A 22,221-nucleotide genomic window follows, 5' to 3' on the forward strand; every position below is an offset into this window, starting at 1 on the left:
TATCTAACCAGATACATGTTTGTAATCCTTGATGCAAAGCCTTTCTGCTTGGAATATTACAGAGTTGTGGCAAAAAGTGAAGTCTCATCAATTACACTACATTTTCACAACTACGACGTAAAACAAAATGAAGTCAGAATGAGCACCAGGAGTTCCACTCCCCTCACAGCACTTAACTGCCATAAAAATTAAAAATACTCCTGGCTGTTAAAACACTGAACTGTTGTAGGAATAATACCTAAATAGTACTGTCATTCTGCACACTTCAAGCCACAAAACCCACAACCGGTATGAAACTAACTCTGTTCCATTCCTTACATTCAAGGCCTGGCTCTGAGGTAATTAATACTTCATAATAAACCGACTGCAGAGCATGTTCCAGGGTCTGAATAGGGACTGTGCCAAGAAAAAAAAAAAAAAAAAAAAAAAACCAACAAAAAACAAATTTAGGGTCAGGACAGACCACTTTATTCCAAGAATGAAGTGTGTCAGGTACTGAACACGCAGTCCCCAGCCATTAGATTTTGCATGTGAGGTGAGAATTTAAAGAGTAGCAGCTCTCTGGCTCAGGTAAACCACATGTGTCTGGTTTGAAAGCCCATCATACGCATCAGACATAGCAGAGATGTAGATACTCAAGGGAGTGGTGGTCCTTTTCGCTCGCTCCTCAGGTGACAGTAGTAGTCCTTATCAGCTGAGAAGAAATAAGTTTTTGCATTGGCCATCTCAGAAAAGGGTGGCACCTCTGGGGTCCACACAGCCTGTCACAACTACTTTGTTTTGCTTTACTTTGCACAAATCTTCATACCACAGAAAACAAATGAGACACCAAGAAGAACTGCTTCTCCATAGAGACTTTACAACCTCATTTCTCCCTTATGCTGTAACTCCTCATAACTCTACCTCATCCCCTTTTTCCCTTCCCAAGCAAGCACAGGGAGGATTTAATCTTTAAAGAACCATTTTAATAATATCAGACAAAAATCAAAGAAACAAACCACAGATTATGAAAATACTTGATTCCATTATCTTAATCTTTTGTTGTTTAAATCTCACCAAGGAGTTTGCATGATTGACACCAAACCCATTAGAATCAATGAGACAACTCAGTCTGTTGTAGAAAGTCAGTTTTACTGACAGAGATTGCCCATCTTTGCAAATACCAGGCCCTTACAAAAATCATCAATTTACTGGAACAAAATAGAAGATGTGAATTAATGACTAAAAGAGAACTAAAGTTCTTTAACTTTAGCCTTCCACTTCCAAGGTGCTGGCCTATGAAAAACAAGTACTCCAGGTCCATTAAAGGGGAGAGAAAAAAAAAAAAAAGAGAAAATAAATAGGATCCATTAAAAGGAAATGTGGCTCATTTTAAGACTAAATTCTGCAGGCAGGTTAATCAGAGGCTACGGTCCAACCAAAACAGCCTAAGTTTTACATAGTCCTTGTACTTATCAACTTAAAGTCTTCAAAGATAGCATAAGTTGGGAAGCAGTAAATTGGCTTTCCAAGAGGGGACAGACGCGGACTACAAGGTGCCTCCACACTACTCCTGTTCGGACCAGCTTGTATTTCAGTGCTTTCTTTCACAGTTCTTCTCACTGCTCCTGTGAGAAACCAATAGAAGTTTTTCTAAGGTCACTTGCACAGGGGTGAAAAAATTGAGGTCTGCCCAACATTGGCGGTGAGCCTCTTCAGACTACTGATAGTAACCAGATGATAAAATCAGCTGAAAGCATCTAGTCTCTTGGCAGCTCTGACCTACCAGCCCATGTGAATAAACAGCAAGCTAGCGAGACTGTGCACTCCTTTTGCAGGCTCCTCTCCAGTTGCAAAACATGGTAAAAAAAGAAAAGCGTACGACGGTTCCTGTAATATAAGCTGCTACAAGGACTACATTTTTACTAGACTGATAGGAACATTATCTTCCAGTTGAGTTAAATTTTACAGTCCAAAGCAAATTCTAAAGCTAGAGCTTTTATTTTTTTTCAGAGAATGTCAGTATTTAAATCTGGCAGGAATTTGAGGAATTTAAGAAGTTGCCTCAGCTAAACAACTTACTGATAAACACTGAGTCTTTAAAAAAGGGAAGTATGGTTTGAGGAAAAGGGAAGCAAATTGGGGGAAGATAAGAAAATACTCAAATTATTATAGATGGTTCAGCCACGTGTCTCTAACAAAGAGTTGGGGGGCATCATTTTCATACTGTGTTGTTGCATTGATACTAGGTTTGTCTACAAATTCTATCTCGCATGCTCGGGTGCTGCAAGGAGAACACTCCAGCTCCAACACTGTTATGTTGTTTGGCACCGATGAAACAAGTATATTCCTGGGAACGAAAAGGGTCAGCTGAGGACCACGGGCCGGCCAGTAGCGACCAAGATTAAAGCCATTGATCCAAATTTGTCCCTGTTAAGGCAGAAAGAAAAAAAATGACATTTTAATAATTTGACAGCGATAAAATGATGAAATAGCTTTAAGAATAACGCTCTTCACATAGTAACTGAATTTCCTCCGTTATCCAGTTTGATAGAACACAAGGATAAAAAAAAAATCTGTTCAAGAAAGTGCTAATGACAGTCAAAAGAATCTAAATTCCCTGATGAGTTAAAGCCATCATTAATATTTAAAAAGAAAGTGGTCAAATACTGCAGTAATTCCAAATATGACAATTCTTAGGAAAATGGAATTGCAGGTTCCTGGCACTGAATTTTGCACCAAATTTCAGACGAAAGCAAAACTGAAAACCCTATTTGCTTGAAGCTGATTGTTAAAAGGAGAAAGAACTCAGAAAAGAAAAAAAACAGACCCTAATTCTGTTGTGGCTGTCTGTACAAGCATAAGACTACATTATCTTGGTAGCCCCTTCATGTTGCATGATTTCATGAAAAAGATACAGCTTGTCTAGACACGTGAAATTCAGATGTCTATTATACTTGTAATAGCTCAATCAACAAAAGAACATGTGAAATCACACTTCAAGAGAGTACTGTATTTTGGTGCAGTTACCTACAAGCATTAAAATCTTTGGGGCTCTGCGAGCATTAATTTAAGTTCAATGAAGTTGTGGTTAACATGCCATACAAACTCTTTAAATTATTTTTATTGTGGAGGTGGCCAGAACTGCTAATACAAAATACTGTTCTAAAATTATAAATAAGACCTTAAGTTCAAAAGATAAAACAAAATTGGGCAAGAGGAAAAGAAAAAAGCCAGACCAGTCATTTATACACCACAAAACAGACACACTGAAGTGAAACAAATGCAGATTTTTCCAAAAGTCTGTCTATCTATCTAGTCTATGTATTGGTGAGTTGCAGAATGTTCTGTAAAACTGTAAATGGACTCTACTGAGTTGAGCTGAATCTTAGTTCATTAAACAAGACATAAGGGAGGATATACAGCTCATTTGGGTAAATAATTTGCTTTTACTCCTCCTAAATGTCTTTTCACCATATGTCAGACGAGAGTTCAGTGGACAAGAAGAGGGATGGGAACAGATAACTGCATCTGTGTTTTCCCTCCTGCTTTGGCCTTTGGTAATCAGAATATAGAGGAAAACAAGCTAACTCATGGCGTTGATGTGCAGTGATAAAAATAATAAAATAGTCCGAATCAGTGGAAAGTAAGGACTTTTACTGCACTCTTGGTCATTTCTACAGTTTTCTGGGATATCTGAATAATACTTTTAAAGGATTTACAGAAGCACAATTGTAATATAATGAGTGTTGCTGTTCAAGACGCTTTGGAGGTATTTTTCTTGTGTTTTCTTTTGCAAGTATTTAGGAAAACAGGCCTTATGAATCTTGCAAGAGAAATTTTATAATGAGTTGGTACACGTGTAAATGCACGTGAGTTATTTCAGCTCTCTATTCACTTCCCGGGTATAAGATTCCTATCTTGTACAGTTCTGCCGAGGTGCTAATAAACTTTGACCTCAAACTTTCCTTTTTCTTTTAGTTTTTTTTTTAATTGAGTTTATCTTCATAGCTTGTTTTTGCTGTATTAAAAGGCAAGGGAAGAGCTATTTATTAAAGCTCGCTACTCTGCTGCTGTGGTAGTTTTAGAAGAAAACATGGCATTAATGCAACCTTCCCCACTACGACATAAATTAGTGAGTGTACCCACCAGACAGTAGCCTACATACTACAGAGAGTGACTGTAATCCTGGGGGAAGTAGGAGTTTACTGTAGGAATCAACTGCATTAGAGTTCTAACGCAGCAGGTATGATCAGGCAGGTCGCCGTTTCTGATCTGAATCAGTCACTGGTTGCAACTCATTTTTCCAGTAAAGTTATGAACTCAGTTTCTCAATTCGAAACTGTCCTTATTAACATTGCAGTCCCTAAAGACTGCACACTCAGGAATTTGTATGCCCTAAACCAGCAAATCACACCACTATACACACTACCAGTACATATGCCCTAGACAAAATAAAGGAGGGGGAATCTCTGTCTTCAGTTACAAGATTTCCTTTAGTAGGGTCAGCAACCAAAACCTATGATTCCAAAGAAATCAAGAACAGTTCTGACTCCAAATCCTCACTTCTGCTGAAGAAAAGCAGCCAAATAAATCTAAACGTACATTCAGGGCCATGTACGCTTAAGGGCATTGTGCTTCCTCAAGCAAGGGTAGAGGAAGTTTTATTAATAGTGAAGGTTTTAGAAACCACTGAAGGCAAGCGAGCTACAACATAGGTCATGACTGTTAATGCTCCACCCTTCTTCCAGGCAATCCACCATGCCATATTCTTCATCTTAATATGCAAAGGCAGGATGATCATTAGAATTACATGTTTTCTTGGTAAGTGTTGTTTCCATGGTTTTCCAACTACTCAAACCAGGTGGGTTTTTATTAAAAGTCCCTCTCCGCACCTTGGCATCAGCAATTTATACAGTGCCACTGAAGGAATTAAGACCCAGATTCGGCGTGACCCAGGTGGAATTTAAACCCTTATGGCCTTCTGCCTTAAAGGTATTTCTCATTGGTAAAGTTATCTGGAAGTCTCAGTTTCCACACCCACTATCACCTCAATCTTAGTACTCCTAGGTATCTTATTTAAAACTTTGGTCCAATTCATGTAAAGCTTGAAGGATCAATTCAATAACCCGACTTACAGTTTGTCTGGGATCTCTTCACCTTGACTGCTTTAGAGGGTGTACAAACTACGTAAAACAGGTTTCTGTGTTCGGTAGATCAGAGAAAAAAGATTCCCACCAGTACATGAGACTTCTTGGACTCATTTGCCATTTCAAAGATGAGTTTGCCAACAGGCAGGTATTGTCATCTCGCTTCCTGAAGATTTACGATTCATTGGGTCACAAAATTTACTGCAAAAGTCTCAGATTCCAGTTCCTGTGTAAAAAGCTATTTTTTGGATTTTATTCAGTGACTTTGTAAGATAGACACATATATAGGAACAGGGACTAAATCAGACTTCCTCATCCAAGCTCAGTAACGCTAAGTGCCTGCCATGAATCACTGCATATTGGGAAGTGCTTTAACCACTACAGTACTGTAGAGAGGCCACGAGCAACTCCTTCTCCTACTCTATTTTAATAGCAGTAAATTAATTGTTTCAGAAAGGAATAATTTTGCTATCTAACACAGGCACTTCCCTGAAGCCTGGACTTAAATGCTTAGGTTTCCAAGAGAAGTGGCACTTCAGTGCACACATTCTGCCCTCTGTGCACCAGCTAGTTGAGCTGGTCCTTGCCCATCCTGCGTGCTGGCTGTTACAAACATGGCACTGTGAAAACTCACTCTTTGCTGCTCTAGCTATGCTCCAGGCCCATAAGAAGTTCCCATTAACAGAGATATGCCCACAAGCTTCTCACAGCAGTGCTCTCTGATCCATTCAGTCCAGGTGCAGGTAGCCTCCAGAAGACAAGCACTAACATCTTCCATGCATTGGATCTGTACCCATGGGCACTTTCTAGACCAATACCAGGTATCTTCTGAGTGTGTTTTCCTTCTCTTAATGGTTTATCTCCAGATTTACTTAAAGCAAGGAATCAATTTCCTAGTTGTTTAAATATATTTGAGACACTCCACCACTACAACCAACTTCTACCCATCCAAGAGAGGTGGACTTTGATTGTCCATAGAAGTTTCAGTAGCTTTCCGAGTGGACTTTACAGCAGTTTTTACAGCAAAAGTTGTACCTTTGTCCAGCCAGGGAACTTGACATAGGTGTCCTGAGGCCAGTCTGGAATCCCTCCAGGAATTGACAGTCTACCAGTGTAAAAAGTAGGTGCTTCATAACTCAGTGGATTGCCAACAGATCTCTTTGGTAGGTCAACATGGCCATTAATGTCATGGTTCACTGCTCCATCTATGTCTAGAGGATACATTTCCCATTCAACAAGTATGTCTTCATCAAGAGTTAAATTTGAAACTAGACCCTAGGAGGAGAAAAAAAACACCAAAACAAAACACTAAAACATAACATATTTAGCTTCATGTTATTGAAGTTACTTGGCTGCAACTATAAATCAGTCAGGAATAAAAACTGAATCAAACTACTTGCAACAGCTGCCAATCTCTGTATGAAAAAAACAAGCATCTGGTCTTCACCAAGTTACAAACTTTGCTTAAGAATAAAGGGTTTCGTTTATTCTCTGTGGAAGATCTGTTCCTCTTCAATGTTTTGAGCTTTCACTGATGCCCAAGGGTTTGGTTTTTTTTTTGTCAAACTTTTTTCCCGTAACTGTGAAAATATCTGTTTTGCTTGATTCCAAAACCTGGGGCTTAAACAAAAAGCAGAAAAAGCACTGAATAGCATATGTTTGAGATACCATCAAGATATCTGGTAACACTGAGTCACTAACCCAAGACATTAACCTGCACAATAGCGGAGAAAGCAGTATTTACTTCCTACAAATCTTCTACAGCTAAGATACAGTATCACAAAATCAAGGCACATGCTTTGTGACCCTGATTCAGTGAAATACTTTAAGCTTACAGTCAGCTTCAAGCCCACGGAGTCCTGTTTCATTTCTATGGAACCATGTGTGCAGCACACCAGGGCACGTGCACAATGAATGCAAAAGCAAGGCAAGCTCATGATTTAAGAGTGAAAGGAACATTAAGTTACCCCTGCACATGTCCTAATTGTGTTATAATAATAGTTTCTGAAGTTGTGTTTCAGTGCAATGCAAGGGGTTGATTTTAAACCAATGCTGCTACATCCATATAATTGGTTGAATAGACACTGTATAGAAGCTGTTTTTCAGTGCAACTTAAGTTCTGTTGCAAACACCACATGTCGAACAGGAACAAGCAAAACCACATTTTCAATGGCCTAATACTATGTCGTGTGTCTGTTCTGATGTCTAGTAAGCATGGCACTGACTCATCATCAGTACAAGCACCAATTGGTTTTCTCTTTACCTAGGCACCCACTTTACAGAAGAGGAACTTGTTTCTCTTATATCAAACTAAAATATCTGCACAGAGTTAAGTGGCAAAACTTTTCCATACAACCTAGACTTTACTGTCTAGCGATCAATTGAAGTAATGCAACATAACGTTAGCCCAAACTTTCTGATTTGCCTCCCTAAGCCCATCTTTAGGCACTATGAATGGCGTGATTTTTCAAGTGAGATGAAGTACTAAGCATTCTTACTTTGGTCTGCATAAGAATGCATATTCAACAGTCCAGATATGGATATAAATTTCCCAAGCAAAACAAAGATACAGGTGTCAGTGAGTATGTAAAAAAAAAAAAAAAGAAAAAACAGAAACCACACTCTTCCTTCCTTTGTGTCCTTCAACAACAAGACTTAGATCAGCAGGATGTTTTAAAACCAAAACCCTTTTAAGATTCTTTCCCAAAAGCTAGGTGGCTAGCTCAATTTCAAGCTAAAAAAATGCTATTAAAAAAAAAAAAAAAAAAACCCAGAAGAGCTACCCTATTTGCTTAAAAATGCAAGAATTCACAAGGTAGGAACCTTTCCCTGAAGTTATTTTTGAAAGCACAAAATAGCTAAAACCCAAGGTTAATCCCAGCTTTCAAAATCAACACAAGAACAGCGCGAGGGAGGGATTATATGAGAAGAAGCAATGCATGTTTTACAAAATTACCCAAGAAAGGCTGCCTCTTCCACACGGAGGGATGCTGCTTTTAGAGGATTATTCTCACAAAGAATGTGTCTCCTAAACTTGCTTTCACTCTTAAATCTTTAACAGGTTGAAACCCTGGTATAAGTGTGAATTTCGGCTAAACCACAGCAACATTGAGCAGCTCCCAAATCCAGCCTCTAACCCTCTATTCTGTTACCTTAATTTAGCACTAAGCACATAGGCTTCCTTATCACCTGGCCTGTTATTAAATACATAAATAAACGCAACAAAACCACCACGTAGCTAGCTGTGAGAGAGGAGTGAGAAAAAACGGGAGAGAAACAGCCCTGCAGACAGCAAAGTCAGTGAAGGAGGGGGAGAAGATGCTCCAGGTGCTGGAGCAGAGATTCCCTTGCAACCCACTGTCAAGACCATAGCGACACAGGTTGTCGCCCTGCAGCCTATGGAGGTCCGTAGTGGAGCAAATATCCACCCTGCAGCTTGTGGAGAACCCCACACTGGAACAGGTGCATATGCCCTGAAAAAAGCTGTAGCCTGTGGAGAGCCCATGCTGGAGCACGCTTCTAGCAGGAGCTGTAGCCAGTGGAGAGGAACCCATGCAGGAGCAGGTTTTCTGGCAGGAGCTGTGACCTTTTGGGGGACCTGTGCTGGAGCAGCCTGTTCCTGAAGGACTGCAGCCCATGGAAAGGACTCGTGCTGGAGTAGTTCTTGACCTGCATCCATGGGAAGAGCCCATATTGGAGAAGTTAATGAAGGACTATACCCTGTGGGTGGGACACCATGCTGGAGCAGGAAAGAATGTGAGGAGGAAGGAGCAGCTGAGATTGTTATCAACTGACCACATCCTCTGTTCCCCATCCCCCTGCACCTCTCAGTGGAAGGAGGCAGAAGAGTCAGGAGTGAAGTTGAGCCTGGGAAGAAGGGAGGGGTGGGGGGAAGGTGTTTTTCAGATTTGTTCTTATTTCTCATTATCTTACTCTGTTTAACTGGCAATAAATTAAATCAATTTCCCCAGGTCAAGTCTGTTTTGCCCCTGATGGTAATTGCTGAGTGACCTCCCTGTCCTCATCTCAACCCACCAGCTTTTCATTGTATTTTCTCCCCATCCTGTTCATGGAGGAGGAGTGGTAGAGTGGCTTGGTGAGCACCTGGTACCCAGCCAAGGTCAACCCACCACAGCCACTCATGTGGGTAGGTGACAGTCACAAAGTGTAGCATGGACCCAGAAGCATTCAGAAGCTTTCTGATAATTATCTTTAACACCTGATCAGTCCAAATCTGAACTGGCAATTTTGCATGGAAAGGTGCTCATGAGACAGCCTTTTCTAGACACACTGCAAATATTGCAAGGGTACGCTGCTGACAAATGAAATGGGACATGGGAAGAGACACAAAAGTGTGTGTGTGTGTGTGTACATGCACACACACAAATACAACCTCGGGATTCACAAGCCTTGAAGTACAACCAAGACTTAACCTGATTTCCAACGCATTTTTGGAGTTTATCCAAACAGCTTTGCACATTTTCAAATGCTAGCTACAGGCTCATCTCAACCTGAAAGTCTTGTGGGCAACGCTGCGGCTGACAACATAAGTGAACCAATAAAAAAAAAATTAAAAGATGTCTGTCAGTTTTTAATTGCACTTTGATTTCGGTGACTGGAAAAACTCAAATAAAAACTACTGAGTAGTTATTATATTTTTAGGTAAAGTTACAGCTGTGTAATCCTGATCCTTTTGCTCTTTCTAACCCACTACGTTTTAACCTGTGGAAAAGCCACCGTAATCCAGTAACTCAATTGATTTTACTTACTTTAAAGTCATTATTGTATCTACCAAAGTTGACTCGGCCCATGTTCTCTACCAAGATGTCCAGATTTGCTCCAGCCTTCCCAGTTATATTTATTGTAAGTGATTTGCCCCTTTCAAGGACACCTTGAGGAACCTATATGAATTACACCAAGAGAAAGAAAATAATAACCATTGAAAACCAACAAAATCCTGTTATTTGTCTCTTCAACTTGCATGAAGAAAAGAAAGAGGACAAAGGAAACAAACAGAAAGAGTTAAAAAAAAATAATTTTCCTTTCCTCCTCTTGCATGGGAGCACACACACAGTGCTGCTATGTCAATATTCACACGTCAAAACATCAACTGGATGTACGACTAGGCAGCATTTGTCTAACTGACACCATCTCTTTCCTTAGCTGGATTCAACTAACTCAATCAACTGTTAGAACTCGTAGAACTGTTAGTATTTTTGATGCATCTGATTCACAAAAAGCAAGCTCCCAAATTTAGTTTAGTGACTATAAAGATTTTGGCAATATCAGTGATTAAAAGGGGCTTAATCTTCCAATTAAGCTCACATCAATATTTAAGCTTTATTTATTCCCATTGCCACAACATAAGGAAAGAAGACCTTGACCTGGACACCAAGATGATGAGAGTCAGCACAGGTCAAAGTATAATTAAAGAATAGGCTACAAAAGTCCGTAAATTGATATTAATTCGCATTAAGCAGGAACAAAACCCTACTTAAGGGAAGGAAAAATAAAGTTCACATCCTGTACAATACACTATTTTTTTTAAAAAAAAAAAAAAAAAAAACTTGTGGTCAGAAGCCGGTTTCATAAGGTAAGACATAGGCTCAGGCTTCCACTTCCCCCCACCCTCAAAGGAAAAAAATAAAAAAAAAAGAGAAGACTAAAATGAAATAAAAATTAAAAAAAAAAATAATCTATGGAAACACTGTAGAAAGCCACCAAGCATACAAAATTCATTAATGTATTTCATGAACCTGTAAGTAAAGCCTTCCTCTAGGCTTTGGTTGTTTTAGTGTGGTTTTCTTTTCCCTGAAGTCATGAATCTGTATTAACATTCAAATATCTCAAAAATGGAAACAATTACATTTTCCTTAGAAATAATAAATAGTCATATTTTCTGAAATATGAACATTTAGAATGAATCAACTGTACACTTCCTTACTTCCTCCATCTGATTAAATAAGTTTGTCTAAAAAAGTTGTTTGGTAAGTTGGAGAAAGGAGAAAAAAAAAAGTAGATTCTATCCATGACTTTTGTGAAGGCCACTCATAGCAGAAATGAATACCAGCAAACGATGTTTACCCCATCAACAGAGACATAGGCACGATCATGGACTCCATTTGAAATTGAAGACAGTTGTGTTGGCTCCGTACAGTTTTTTGGAAGCGTAGTTCTGTACAGTACAAACCCAAAATACTAAGAGAAGAAAAGAAAGGACAAAAACACAAACAGATTAGTGAACCAAGTCACTCCGTAGCTTCAGTTCAGGTCATGAATTAGAAATATCCCACATTCCTGCCTACGCACTCAGATTAAAATGTTAACTTCCATTCCCTTCAGATAGCATCTATCACAGATACCAGCTTCAGATTACAATTCACTTTGACCTTTAAGTAATGGTTGTAAATTCCACACAGTTTCCATTTTTAAATGTTTCATCAGAATATTTATGTAACTTTAAAAGATAAGGGTCTTAGCTATGATATTTCCTCAATAAAAACAAAGCTGTTGATGACTGACAGTATTATATCTTCATTAAAATCAATGAGAAGATAGCTGGAAAATCCCTTCATCACTGAGTTTTTATAGCAAACTTGAAAGTGCACTTGTCATCCAGTGCCCATAAATTGACATGTTCATCAAGTTGATATTATCTATTTTAAAAACTACCTGATTTACATCAGGAACATTTACAAATATTTTTCACTAAGTTCCCAATCAGGAAAGAAAAAAAAAAAAAATCTCACAGTCATCGGATTTGCTCTCATCACAAAGTGAAACAAATTAAACACAGGTCAAAAAAATGCATCATCTCATTCACTCAGTAGCCACAAAACCATTTATCTTCAAGATTTGGATTAGAACATAACTGTGGCGGGAAGAAGTGAGAGTAAACCATTTCGATTCTGCTATAATTATTATATTTGCATTACATTTGCAACAAGGTGCCCAGAAAAGGGGTAAAGAAAAAAAAAAAATTAAAAATATGCTAGGAAGCTCCCCTGGCTGCCCTATTCTCTCAGGAATTTTCCTAAGCAGAGTAATAAGGGTGGGAAGGCCAGAGGACGAAAGAGAAAAGCCCACTAGAAATTACATCCAGCCGCAATGCATTATCTGCAGCTTCTCTCATACCTCTGTATTCGTGGCTTGGAAAGGAAAAATCTGAGCTTTGACCCCCACTTGACTAATGCCATATCCCAAGCATCTGCTGAATGGCTCCCTCCTCTTCTTCCTCCCCCAGCTACTACCATCATCACATTCTCTCCAGGCAGTTTATTTTAGCTGCAGGCAATTAGCACCCATGCTTCAGTCTGTGGAACTCGGCACAAAAGTGATCAAGGAGCCATGTAACCTTAATGGAAAGACAGAATCCCTCAGCAGCAAGGGAAAGATCTTTGGCGCTGAAGGAAGATATGGCAAGTCACCAAAACTGACAGAGAAACTGATGCAAAGACTGACAGAGAGGGACCACAAAAGACAGTGGGAGTCAGTAGAAGCCATAGGAAAATACAGAGACAGGTATTTTTCCTATCTCAATCAGTGGGGTGAATGACCTCAACAGTGGGTTGCGACAACTTCAAGAAGTTGCTCCCATAAGTTTCTCTCACTGCATTCTCTTGCCTCACTATACATGTTGTAAAAGAAAAGGACTACAAATATGTAGGAGGCCCACAGAAGTGTCAAATGGACTGCATTCCCCAATCTCCAGGCCCCCTGACTTGTATGCAAAAGCAGTGTCACTCTGGTAGCAGGTGGGCGGAGGCAAAGAAAAAACAGGATAAGGAAGATAATTAGTGAAAAAAAAAAAAAAAAGGTGGATACGAAAAGAGTCTCTTAAGAACCTGGAAAATCAATACTTCAGAGGGGAGAGAGATAAAGGTGAAGGCCCAGACAGCATATATACCTACAGTCATGGAAAGAGGAAAACCTTAGGTGCAAAACAGGAGCACTGTACAACATGGAAAGGTCTCCAATGCAAAAATCCTAGATACCTTTATAATACTATTACTTTTTTGCTGAGACAAGGTGTAAGACACTGGACATAAGAGCGATACCACAGAGGGTTGTAAAATTAAACTTTACAAAATTACTGCAAAGCACTACCAAAGGAATACTCACCTGCTTTAGCTGAACAAAGGTTAATGGGTAAGTGCTTTTCACTGGTCCCTCATGTGACAGCGTGTCAAGAACCTCCACCACAGTGCCCACCTGCAGCATAGAAAAAGCAGATATATGAAAGTGAGTAAATTTCAATCCAAATGTAACAGCTTGCATACCGAGTCACCTAGCCAGCTAGCTGTATCTGTCCAGAAAGCAAAGAAAACTTAAGCCCTTACATCATCCTTACAGACACATTAATAGTATAATACAGTACAGAGAACTGATGAACCCTAAAAGAAACATGCTACACGTGAAGCAATGTTTTAAAAATCCAGATGTTCTAAATTTGTTACCCGTTCATAAAAAAAGTGACTCTTTACTATTTAATGAGAACTAACCCGTGAGTTTCTCACAAAAGTTCTATAAACAAACACAACTACTCTGGTCAGTTAATACAAAACAACTATATTATCTAAATTTTGCTCAATTATACTTAAAAATCAATCTAGGGAAAATGCCACTGATTTCCAGTGAGTTACTCTGGAATCCTCTGAGCTAAGTAGGGATACAACTTGGTTCCATCAAGAGTTATCCAAGATGAATTTACCTTATTTAGTCTTAAATGATATTAGAAACCCCAAGGCTCTAATTTAGTGTCACACATAAGTACCTAGACTGATTTTAGGGAGACTGGGAGCAAGGTTTAGGCTAGTCACATGCATAAGTACCTTGATGGATATGGACTTAGATGTGTACAATTAAATTGCCTTTTGTTGCCATCTGCAATTTCCTTTTGCGATCACAGAGTTTTCTACTCATCTACAATTCTCTCTCAAAGCCCACTATCAATTTTGTGTTAGTCATGATGCATACAACATGCCTAGTGTCTTACAAGCTCCAAGAATCAACTGCATTCATATTTTTCATGCAAGATGTCAGTCTGTTTCACCAGAAGTAATGTCACCATTCAGTGGTAATTACACATCAGACAATCAAAATATTTCTCAAATGCAGATTTACTTTCAAATGCTTGAGTGAAAAAAGGTAAAAAAATAAAAGCATTTAAAATCATGTAAAACTGTATATTGTAAGAGCATCCACAGCAATACAAACCTTTGAGGCTACTTCGGTAACAGAATTATTGTATTTTTGCAGAGCATACATGAAATTCAGTAGTGCTGAAATATTAAATTATATATTAAAATTTACATCACTGTGTGAAATCCTGTATGTGACAAGTCAGCATGAATCATCTACGTACACGCAATGATTTCTTCAGTATACTACTGGTTTTAGCTGGGATAGAGTTAAATTTCTTCATAGTAGCTTTATGGGGCTATGTCTTGGATTTGTGCTGAAAACAACGTTGAAAACACAGGGATGTTTTTCTTACTGCCGAGCAGCGCTTAGACAACATCAAGGTCTTTTCTGCTTCCCTCTCTGCCTCACCAGCAAGTAGGCTGGGGGTGCACAAGAAGCTGGGAGGGGACATGGCCAGGACACCCTCACTAGTCTACTGTTAAGTGTGTTCACCCTGGAAAGAAGGCTGTCAGTCAAATGATGGCTGTCAAACATTTGATGAAAGCTGTTTGCTCTTATGTTTTCAGTTTAAGCACTGTACTTAAAATAACAATCAGCTTCCATACAGTAAAATTCCCTAAATGCTCTGGACTGTGTAAGTGCTCCATTCCTTATCTTGTGCTCCTCCAAGGGAGCCAGTAATGTTAAAGCAACATAAACTGCTGAGTCTTGTACAACAGCCATGAAGCAAGAGATGAGTATCTTCGTACAGACACTGACAGAGTTGATTTTAGAACCAAACAACAATCCTATGAGCATTAATAGTCTTGGCCCCAGGTGGATAATGAAATTAGAAATAAGCGTAAGCGGTATTAAGACGCACCCGGTCACTTGAATGAGCTACTAATTAGTAGTGAGTGCTGCTTTGTGCCTTGCTGAACTGAGCATTAGCAGCTTGTACATGTGCCTGTTTGACTTTTTTTTTAAGCTCCGGCTACCAAGGGGGCTTCTGCTCTGAATACAGGTCGACCACGTATGAATCACTTATGGACTGGGCTGGCAGAAGCTCGTTTCTTTGCAACTTCAGTAGATTATTTTTGTTCAGCTTTTCACTCTTAAGTGGTGCGTACAAAAAAAACAACAAACAAAACAAGATCTACTCTTGCTGCAAGTTCCTGTTGACCGCTTCTTAGTCGAAGTCCTGTTGACTGTTGTCATCAGTATGACAACAGAAACTTAACAGTAAATTTAAAAAGTACAAATGCTATCAAGAATTTTTTAACAACTCAACCCATAAAACAACAGATGACTACTAATAAAAAACAGCAATACTTTTTATCCTCCAGAGCAAGGTCTTCAAAACCAAACTGTAAGATCAAGCACAAAAAAAAAAAAAAACCACCCAAAAGGAAGAAACAAAACAGGTCCAACAGGAATGATATCAACTACTGGCAGCACCCTGTTTGCTTAACCCCTTTCTACACCCAAATCATATCAGCGTTGCCTACTATTTACTGTTGCTTGAGCTCTCCACATCCTAAGAACTGAACAGAACTCCAAAACCTATGAGTCTGCAGGTTGCAGTGCTGGGACAGGCATTTCCTTGTGACCAAGCACTCCTCAGGGCCCTCCAAGTGGTGACCAGAAACTACCACCCGCTCACAAGCCCGCACAGCCACAAAGAGACACTGCAGGCACTAGAACTCATTCATTTCCCTCTGGAAAGGATGCTCCCCACATTCTGGATCTTAAACCCCTAAACCCTGTCATCTTGCTCACGTTTCTTGAGCCTATCTATTGCCGTTCTGCCTTTGCCCACCCTCATTCCTCATCTTCAACACTTCTCTTTTGTATCTATGAAATAGGATTTTTTTCCTCATGGCCTGTTTCCCTGTTTCTGCTCTTCTGTAGCAATGTCAGCATCCCCAGCATCTTTTAAGAAATTATATTTTTTCCCCCACCCAGGAGAATTCTTTAAAATAATTCAATACCTCAAAATGAACAACTGCCTGATCAGTGAACAGCAGGGGAGTTTTTCTTTATTATTATTCTTTATTTCTTTTCCCTGTCCAACTAGCCTGGGTTCCCCAGTTACTTTCATCTGGGGCAACCTATTTGCAAACCTCAAAAACACCATCGAATACGACAGGCAGCACTGCTAAGGGCAAAGCTCTCTTTTCCTCAAGCATAGGTCCCAAGCAGCTGATCAGGTACTTAAGGACTGAATTGTCACAGAACACCTTGTGGAAAAAAAAAAAAAATAAAAAATAGAGAACAGCCTGCTCCGGTTACATGTAGACTATTCCCTCTCTGCTATTCACCCAAATACGTTCAGGTTTCTCCGTACAACAAGGTGCACTGGACCTGGTCCCAGCAGGGGCTAGAAGGCATGATGGAGCTGAGGGGATGGCTTTGTCTGGGATGGTACAAAGCCTCTTTGATTTGAGGCTCATCCTGTGTTGCAGGGTAACCAAGCAGAGCAATAAACTGCTGCTGAAGTTAAGCAGTGGGTTCACAGAACAAAAAGTAGCCTTCTTCCCGGAAAACAATTCTAGAGGCTTTCGGTGCAGATGGCAGTATATGTACGGGCAATGACAGGAACCTCACACCTGGCAGTTTAGGCATGCCATCTGGATTCCTAAAACTGCTGGGTAGAGAGTAAAACACCTCCCCCAAAAAAAGCAGGAAGTGTAGAAGGCGAGAAGGTGCAGGAATTGGGCTCCCAGTGTGATGGCCCGGTCAAAGCTGTGATATTTGAGCAAGTTTAGTCATCTGACACCTCCTTTGTAAGACAAGTGTCTGGGATAGGCACCGTGCAGCATTCATTTCTTGAAGGTGTAAAAGATAAAGTTCATCATTCTAGTGAAACTGAACAGCCCTATCTGGGAGCCATGAACCATGCAAAGATAGAGTCAAAATCTGATTGCTAGGCTCCCAAATGCTAGCAACCCATGATAGCAGAAGAAGTGGTGGGCGTACTGATAACAATATATAATTAGTCAGTACCAAATATAAGCCAGTTCAGTGAAACATCATAGCAACTCCTGCCTTAAAAGGTCTGGAGATACTCAAAGGTTCTTGAAAATGATATAGATCTGTTTCAACTTCACTGGTGAATCACTTTTATACAAGAAGTATTTCTGCCCACCACTTGAGTGGCATTACACGAAAACACCTGCAAAGCCTTATCACTACCAAATTTTACAGAACTCCAGCTGCAGTGTGTAACAGATCAGATATATCGCTGATTGGAAAGGTGGCTCCAAAGTATAAAATCAAAGCATTATGAATTACAGTACACAGTACACCAACTGCAGTAATCTTCCACCCCAAAAAAAGTTGTATGTGCCCAGCATAATGAACGCAGCCAAGTTCATACCTGTTGTCTTTTCCATCTCCCCTTAAACCATCCTCTACGCTCACTGCAGGCACCTAGTTCTCAATCACATTTCACAGAAACGTGGTCCTAAAACGGTGGTACTACGGAGAAAACCCCAGCTACTCATGTGCTGACCAGTTACACCACTGTTGTCAGACAGGACACAGCAATGCTGGGTTCTGCATGCTAAGTTCTGCCTGCTTTTTGCCTTGTCAGGAAACTAACTTAATTTCTCTCATCAGCTACAGATTTTCACAAATCTTTTAAGAAACTTTTCAATAAATCTGGAAGTCTTATTGATAAATGTCTCACATCCAAAACTTAAACACCTAGAAGTATGTAAAAGATATACGTATCCTACCTGCTGCTTCTACTTCAGAGGCATCACCAGCTACAAAAACACTCTGCGCATAGCTCTCACGCTAGCATTCCCCCAGCTACATTACTCATACGTGAGTTACCTTAGACATCTATGATTCTCTTGTGTTAATAATATATTAATTTCAGTTTAGTAAAACTTCAGGCACATACTGCATATTGTAAAAGTTATCTTTAATATCCAGGTAACATACACTTTCTCATTTTCCACCATGGCATGATTACTAGCTCCCAAGCTCTGCTCCCTCCTTCCTGAAAGTTTGCTTTCAAGGTTTTCCTCTTTGTTTTTTATGGTATTTAGAGACTGTCGTGACACATTCATAAACATTTTTTGCAAAAAGTAAACATAGAGCATTACAGAAAGATACACAGCGTATTACAGATGTTAATTTACCTTCTGCAAGCGAACCTTCCCATATGCAAATTTAGGTGTTGTCGGAGGGATAAGACCTTCTGGTAACTGCTTATACTAGAAAGGGGAGGAGGAAAAAAAAAACCAAAAACTTAAATACAAACATGTTTTAACTGAATTCTCACTTTTCACTTCACAAGTTACAAAAGCAGAACTTTAGTTAAAAGTAGATAATCTCACTGTGCTAAAGGGTTACAGCTGCACCTAGTCTACAAAGTTGAAGGGTTTTTTAAGAAAAAACACATCTGATGATCACATATGGCAAACAATTTTTAATAACTATTCAACTCAAGGTAATAGGTAAAAAGCATAGTGAACAAATGAGCTGCCAAAGAACCACAGGGCCCTTGCAGCCCTCCTGTGTCTAAAGCTTTCGCTACTGTCTTCTACAACCCTCCTGCAGTCGTCTCCCCAGTCCATGGGGGCTCGAGTTAACCCTTTCAAGTCTGTAGGGCAGTATCTCCACGTGAACCTTCCTTAGCAGCACTTCCACATGGGAATTATTAGCTTCTTCTGCCTTTCCTTTTAGTGTTACTATACTCCACCACCACCTGCTACTCCATTACTGCCTGGGCTGGTTTCTTTGAGAAGCAGGCCTTGAGACCACAGCGTCCTCCACAGCTCCATGAAGCCCTGAGGTCCCATCATTAGCTCCTCTCTCTGGTCCTCGTCTAGAGAACTGCCCAACCAATCACAGGAAACCATGACAAGGAAACACTCTGACTGCCGGGCTACTTCTGTTTACTTCTTACCCTATATCTCTAGGAAGAACCATCCAAGATCAGCAGAGAGAAGGGGTGAAGGATGTCCACCACTTTCTTGGACACCTTTGAGAAGTGGCAAGCGCAGACAGTGCCTTTCTGCCCCATACCCTAGCCTCCTCCTTTCTGAGACTACAAGCTTCTTTTCTCCTTGCCATCATCCCCTTCTCCCTTTCCAGCCATTACTTGTCTCCTGACATGTCCACTCTTGATAGCACTGAGATAGTGCACGTTCTAGAGAAAACACTTCTGCAGATGAGATAGCAACATGATCAAGCAATCTAAGCCTACATTTTAATACACATGCACAAATGATCACCCTTGTGAAGGCTATCTTAATCTGCACATTCGGTGACTTCTGAGTGCTTACTTTGGCAGCTCCTAGTTCTTTTTTTAAATAAATTTGGTGAGGGGCTGAAAGGGCGTTTTTCTTAAGAGGTTTTACTTTGATTTCAGCTTGAAAGTTTTAGCACAAGGCATGATTTTCTGGGCTTACACATAGTATATCCAGCATAAAACTCATGCTCAAAAGCTCACCTCTGCACCAAGACATGGGGCTTTTTTTAGTTAGTTTTTTTGTTGTGGGCTTTTTTTTTTTTTTTTTAAGAGACCACAGCAGTATAATTCCCAATGCCCTCCTGTCAAATATCAACTCTGGATTGATGAAAGCCTGATTTATACTTCCAGTAACAAGTTCATTTCTTCCTTTCTGTATTTGAAAATAATCACAGTATTCAGGCTTAAAGAAAACTATATTCACACAAGAGAAGTCAAAACCAGGAAACTTCAGCCCAAATAGTAAAAATTAGAAAATGCTGTCAGCAATTGAAAGAAACTGTAAACTGAAATCCTTCCTCCCTATTGCATTTATTAAATGAAGGAAACAGTAAAGGAAGATTATGTGTTAGTCTTGTAGCACTGCAACATGTTGAACAAAGTAACTAACAGGCAACTTCATTTTCTTTCATCAGCTCCACCTGAAACTGCAACTGAGTAGACAAACTGTTACAGGGTTTAGAACCCAAAGCAGAGACAGGAAAACTTCACTGAGATCCTATGGATATGGAAGGTAAGAGATAAACAAACCACACCAAAAAAAGCTGTACCATGACCCAACACACCTTAGGTTATACTGAACACTTCAGATCTTACCAAGGTGCTCGCATTTACTAGAACACTACTTACATTTCAGATAGGGATCTTGCCTTGAAGAAAACAACTCAAACCCAGGAATTTCTCCTATGAGAAAAGCTGTATCAAGACCGGAAGTTCCCCTTGAAAGGCCATCAAAATGATCCCATTAATGGAAAGCTTAGAGATAATGGAAAAATTTAAGAAAGTGATCCACAGCAGGCCTTCCACAGGTACGGAGATAAAGGCGTGCTCAACCCTAAGTGTAATACACTTTTGGGAGATATACTCCCATCAAAAAAAAAAGTCTTTAGTGAATAGGAATGTTGCCAGCATGCAACAGGACAGAGAGTACAAGCCTAAGTCTTGGGATTCCCATGGAATCTGTTTTTAAGCCTTACCTGAATGGCCTCCAATGCAAGGCTATTCAAAATCTAAATACACGTTCTATCTTTCACTTCAATCTCCAGTTTGTAGGACTCCTGTACATTTTTACAGCAAAGGCAAAGCTGGTCCCGCTCACTAGCTACAGTCTGTGGCATCACAAAACCAAGACATATTCATTTGGATAAGCGCGCTCCTTCTCACAGAGGCCCAAAACCATAACATGGAGCTTGGGATATAGACAGCCAAAGCACGAGTCATAGAACCAAAGAATGGTTTGGGCTGGAAGGGACCTTAAAGATCATCTAGTTCCAAACCCCCTGCCATGGGCAGGGATGCCTTCCACTAGACGAGGTTGCTCAAAGCCTCATCCAACCTGAACACTTCCAGGGAAGGGGCACCCACAACTTCGCTGGGCAAGAGTCTCACTGTTCCAGTGTCTCACCACCCTCACAGTAAAGAACTTCTTCCTAACATCTAATCTAAATTTCCCCTCTTTCAGTTTAAAACCGTTACCCCTCATCCTATCATTACACTCCCTCATCTTTCCTGTGGGCCCCCTTCAGGTACTGGAAGGCCACTATAAGGTTTCCCTGGAGCCTTCTCTTCTCCAGGCTGAACAACCCCCAGTCTCTCAGCCTGTCTTCACAGCAGATGTGCTCCAGCCCTCTGAAGTTGTAGTGCGCATCAGTCTGCCATTGAGTGATGAGCCTGAGCAGACTGAATGGCTGATCGACACTGCAAGGGAAAACCTCTGTTCACTGCTCCTCCATCTCTACTCCCAGACAAACCCTTCCTGCCTCCCTCTGCTCCCCTTGTGCCAGCACTGACTCTCATCTCATTGAGCCAGACAATTCAGCTGACTAACCTTGAGTTGAAAAGAAAACAAATGCAGCAAAAAAGCAGAGCTGAATCACTTCGTTGTCAGACCTGCACCTGTATCCCCAACTCTGACAGGAAGGAGGGAGCCATCGGGACAGAAAGGATAGCCAGAGGTGTGCCAGATCTTTCCCCTTTTGTAACAACAACCAGTCAGGTTGGCCTAATCGCCTTGTTCTACTTCACTTCCCCTACCTGCAGAAAATAGTAAATTCAGAAGAAGCAACTTATACCAACATAAGAGCAAGACAGTTTGCAGTACACCAGGGATGTTTCAAAGACCCATGCTAAACATGTCCTAGGGACACTCACCATACCAATGACTTCCCTCAAGGCAAAATATTTTTCTGTGAGATCCCCCGCTTCACTCAGTGGAGCATCATAGTCATAACTAGTGGGCTGTGGCATATAGGGCATATTAGCACCTAAGGGAGGGGGGGAAAAAGAAAAAAAGCAATGGAAACAGTGAAAGAGTTGGGTAGTATCAGCTTTCAGAATTCTTTCAAAGTATCAACTTTTAGAATTCTTTCAAATCACAGACAGACTCTGCTATGTTTTTAGATTCAATGTAGACCTTGGGATTTGGCATAGAGAAACTATTCCTGATGGAGGACAACATCCTTCTGACCTCACACTGCTCTGTTA

General features: G+C 40.3%; 1 protein-coding gene across 1 annotated transcript in view; it reads right to left on the reverse strand.

Moving 5' to 3' along the window:
• Nucleotides 1-448: 448 nt before the first annotated feature.
• GLB1 (galactosidase beta 1) overlaps nucleotides 449-22,221 on the reverse strand; it is a 48,856-nt gene continuing 27,083 nt past the window's right edge. The window contains exons 10-16 of the mRNA XM_074575279.1: nucleotides 21,889-22,001; nucleotides 18,404-18,478; nucleotides 13,251-13,340; nucleotides 11,214-11,327; nucleotides 9,899-10,030; nucleotides 6,165-6,404; nucleotides 449-2,409 (exon numbers count right to left, since the gene is read on the reverse strand). Of these exons, the coding sequence (XP_074431380.1) occupies nucleotides 2,149-2,409; nucleotides 6,165-6,404; nucleotides 9,899-10,030; nucleotides 11,214-11,327; nucleotides 13,251-13,340; nucleotides 18,404-18,478; nucleotides 21,889-22,001 (1,025 nt within the window). The 3' untranslated portion in view covers nucleotides 449-2,148. The remainder of the gene's footprint in view (nucleotides 2,410-6,164; nucleotides 6,405-9,898; nucleotides 10,031-11,213; nucleotides 11,328-13,250; nucleotides 13,341-18,403; nucleotides 18,479-21,888; nucleotides 22,002-22,221) is intronic.

The sequence above is a fragment of the Larus michahellis genome, chromosome 2 (assembly GCF_964199755.1).
Source record: "Larus michahellis chromosome 2, bLarMic1.1, whole genome shotgun sequence".
NCBI lineage: Eukaryota > Metazoa > Chordata > Aves > Charadriiformes > Laridae > Larus > Larus michahellis.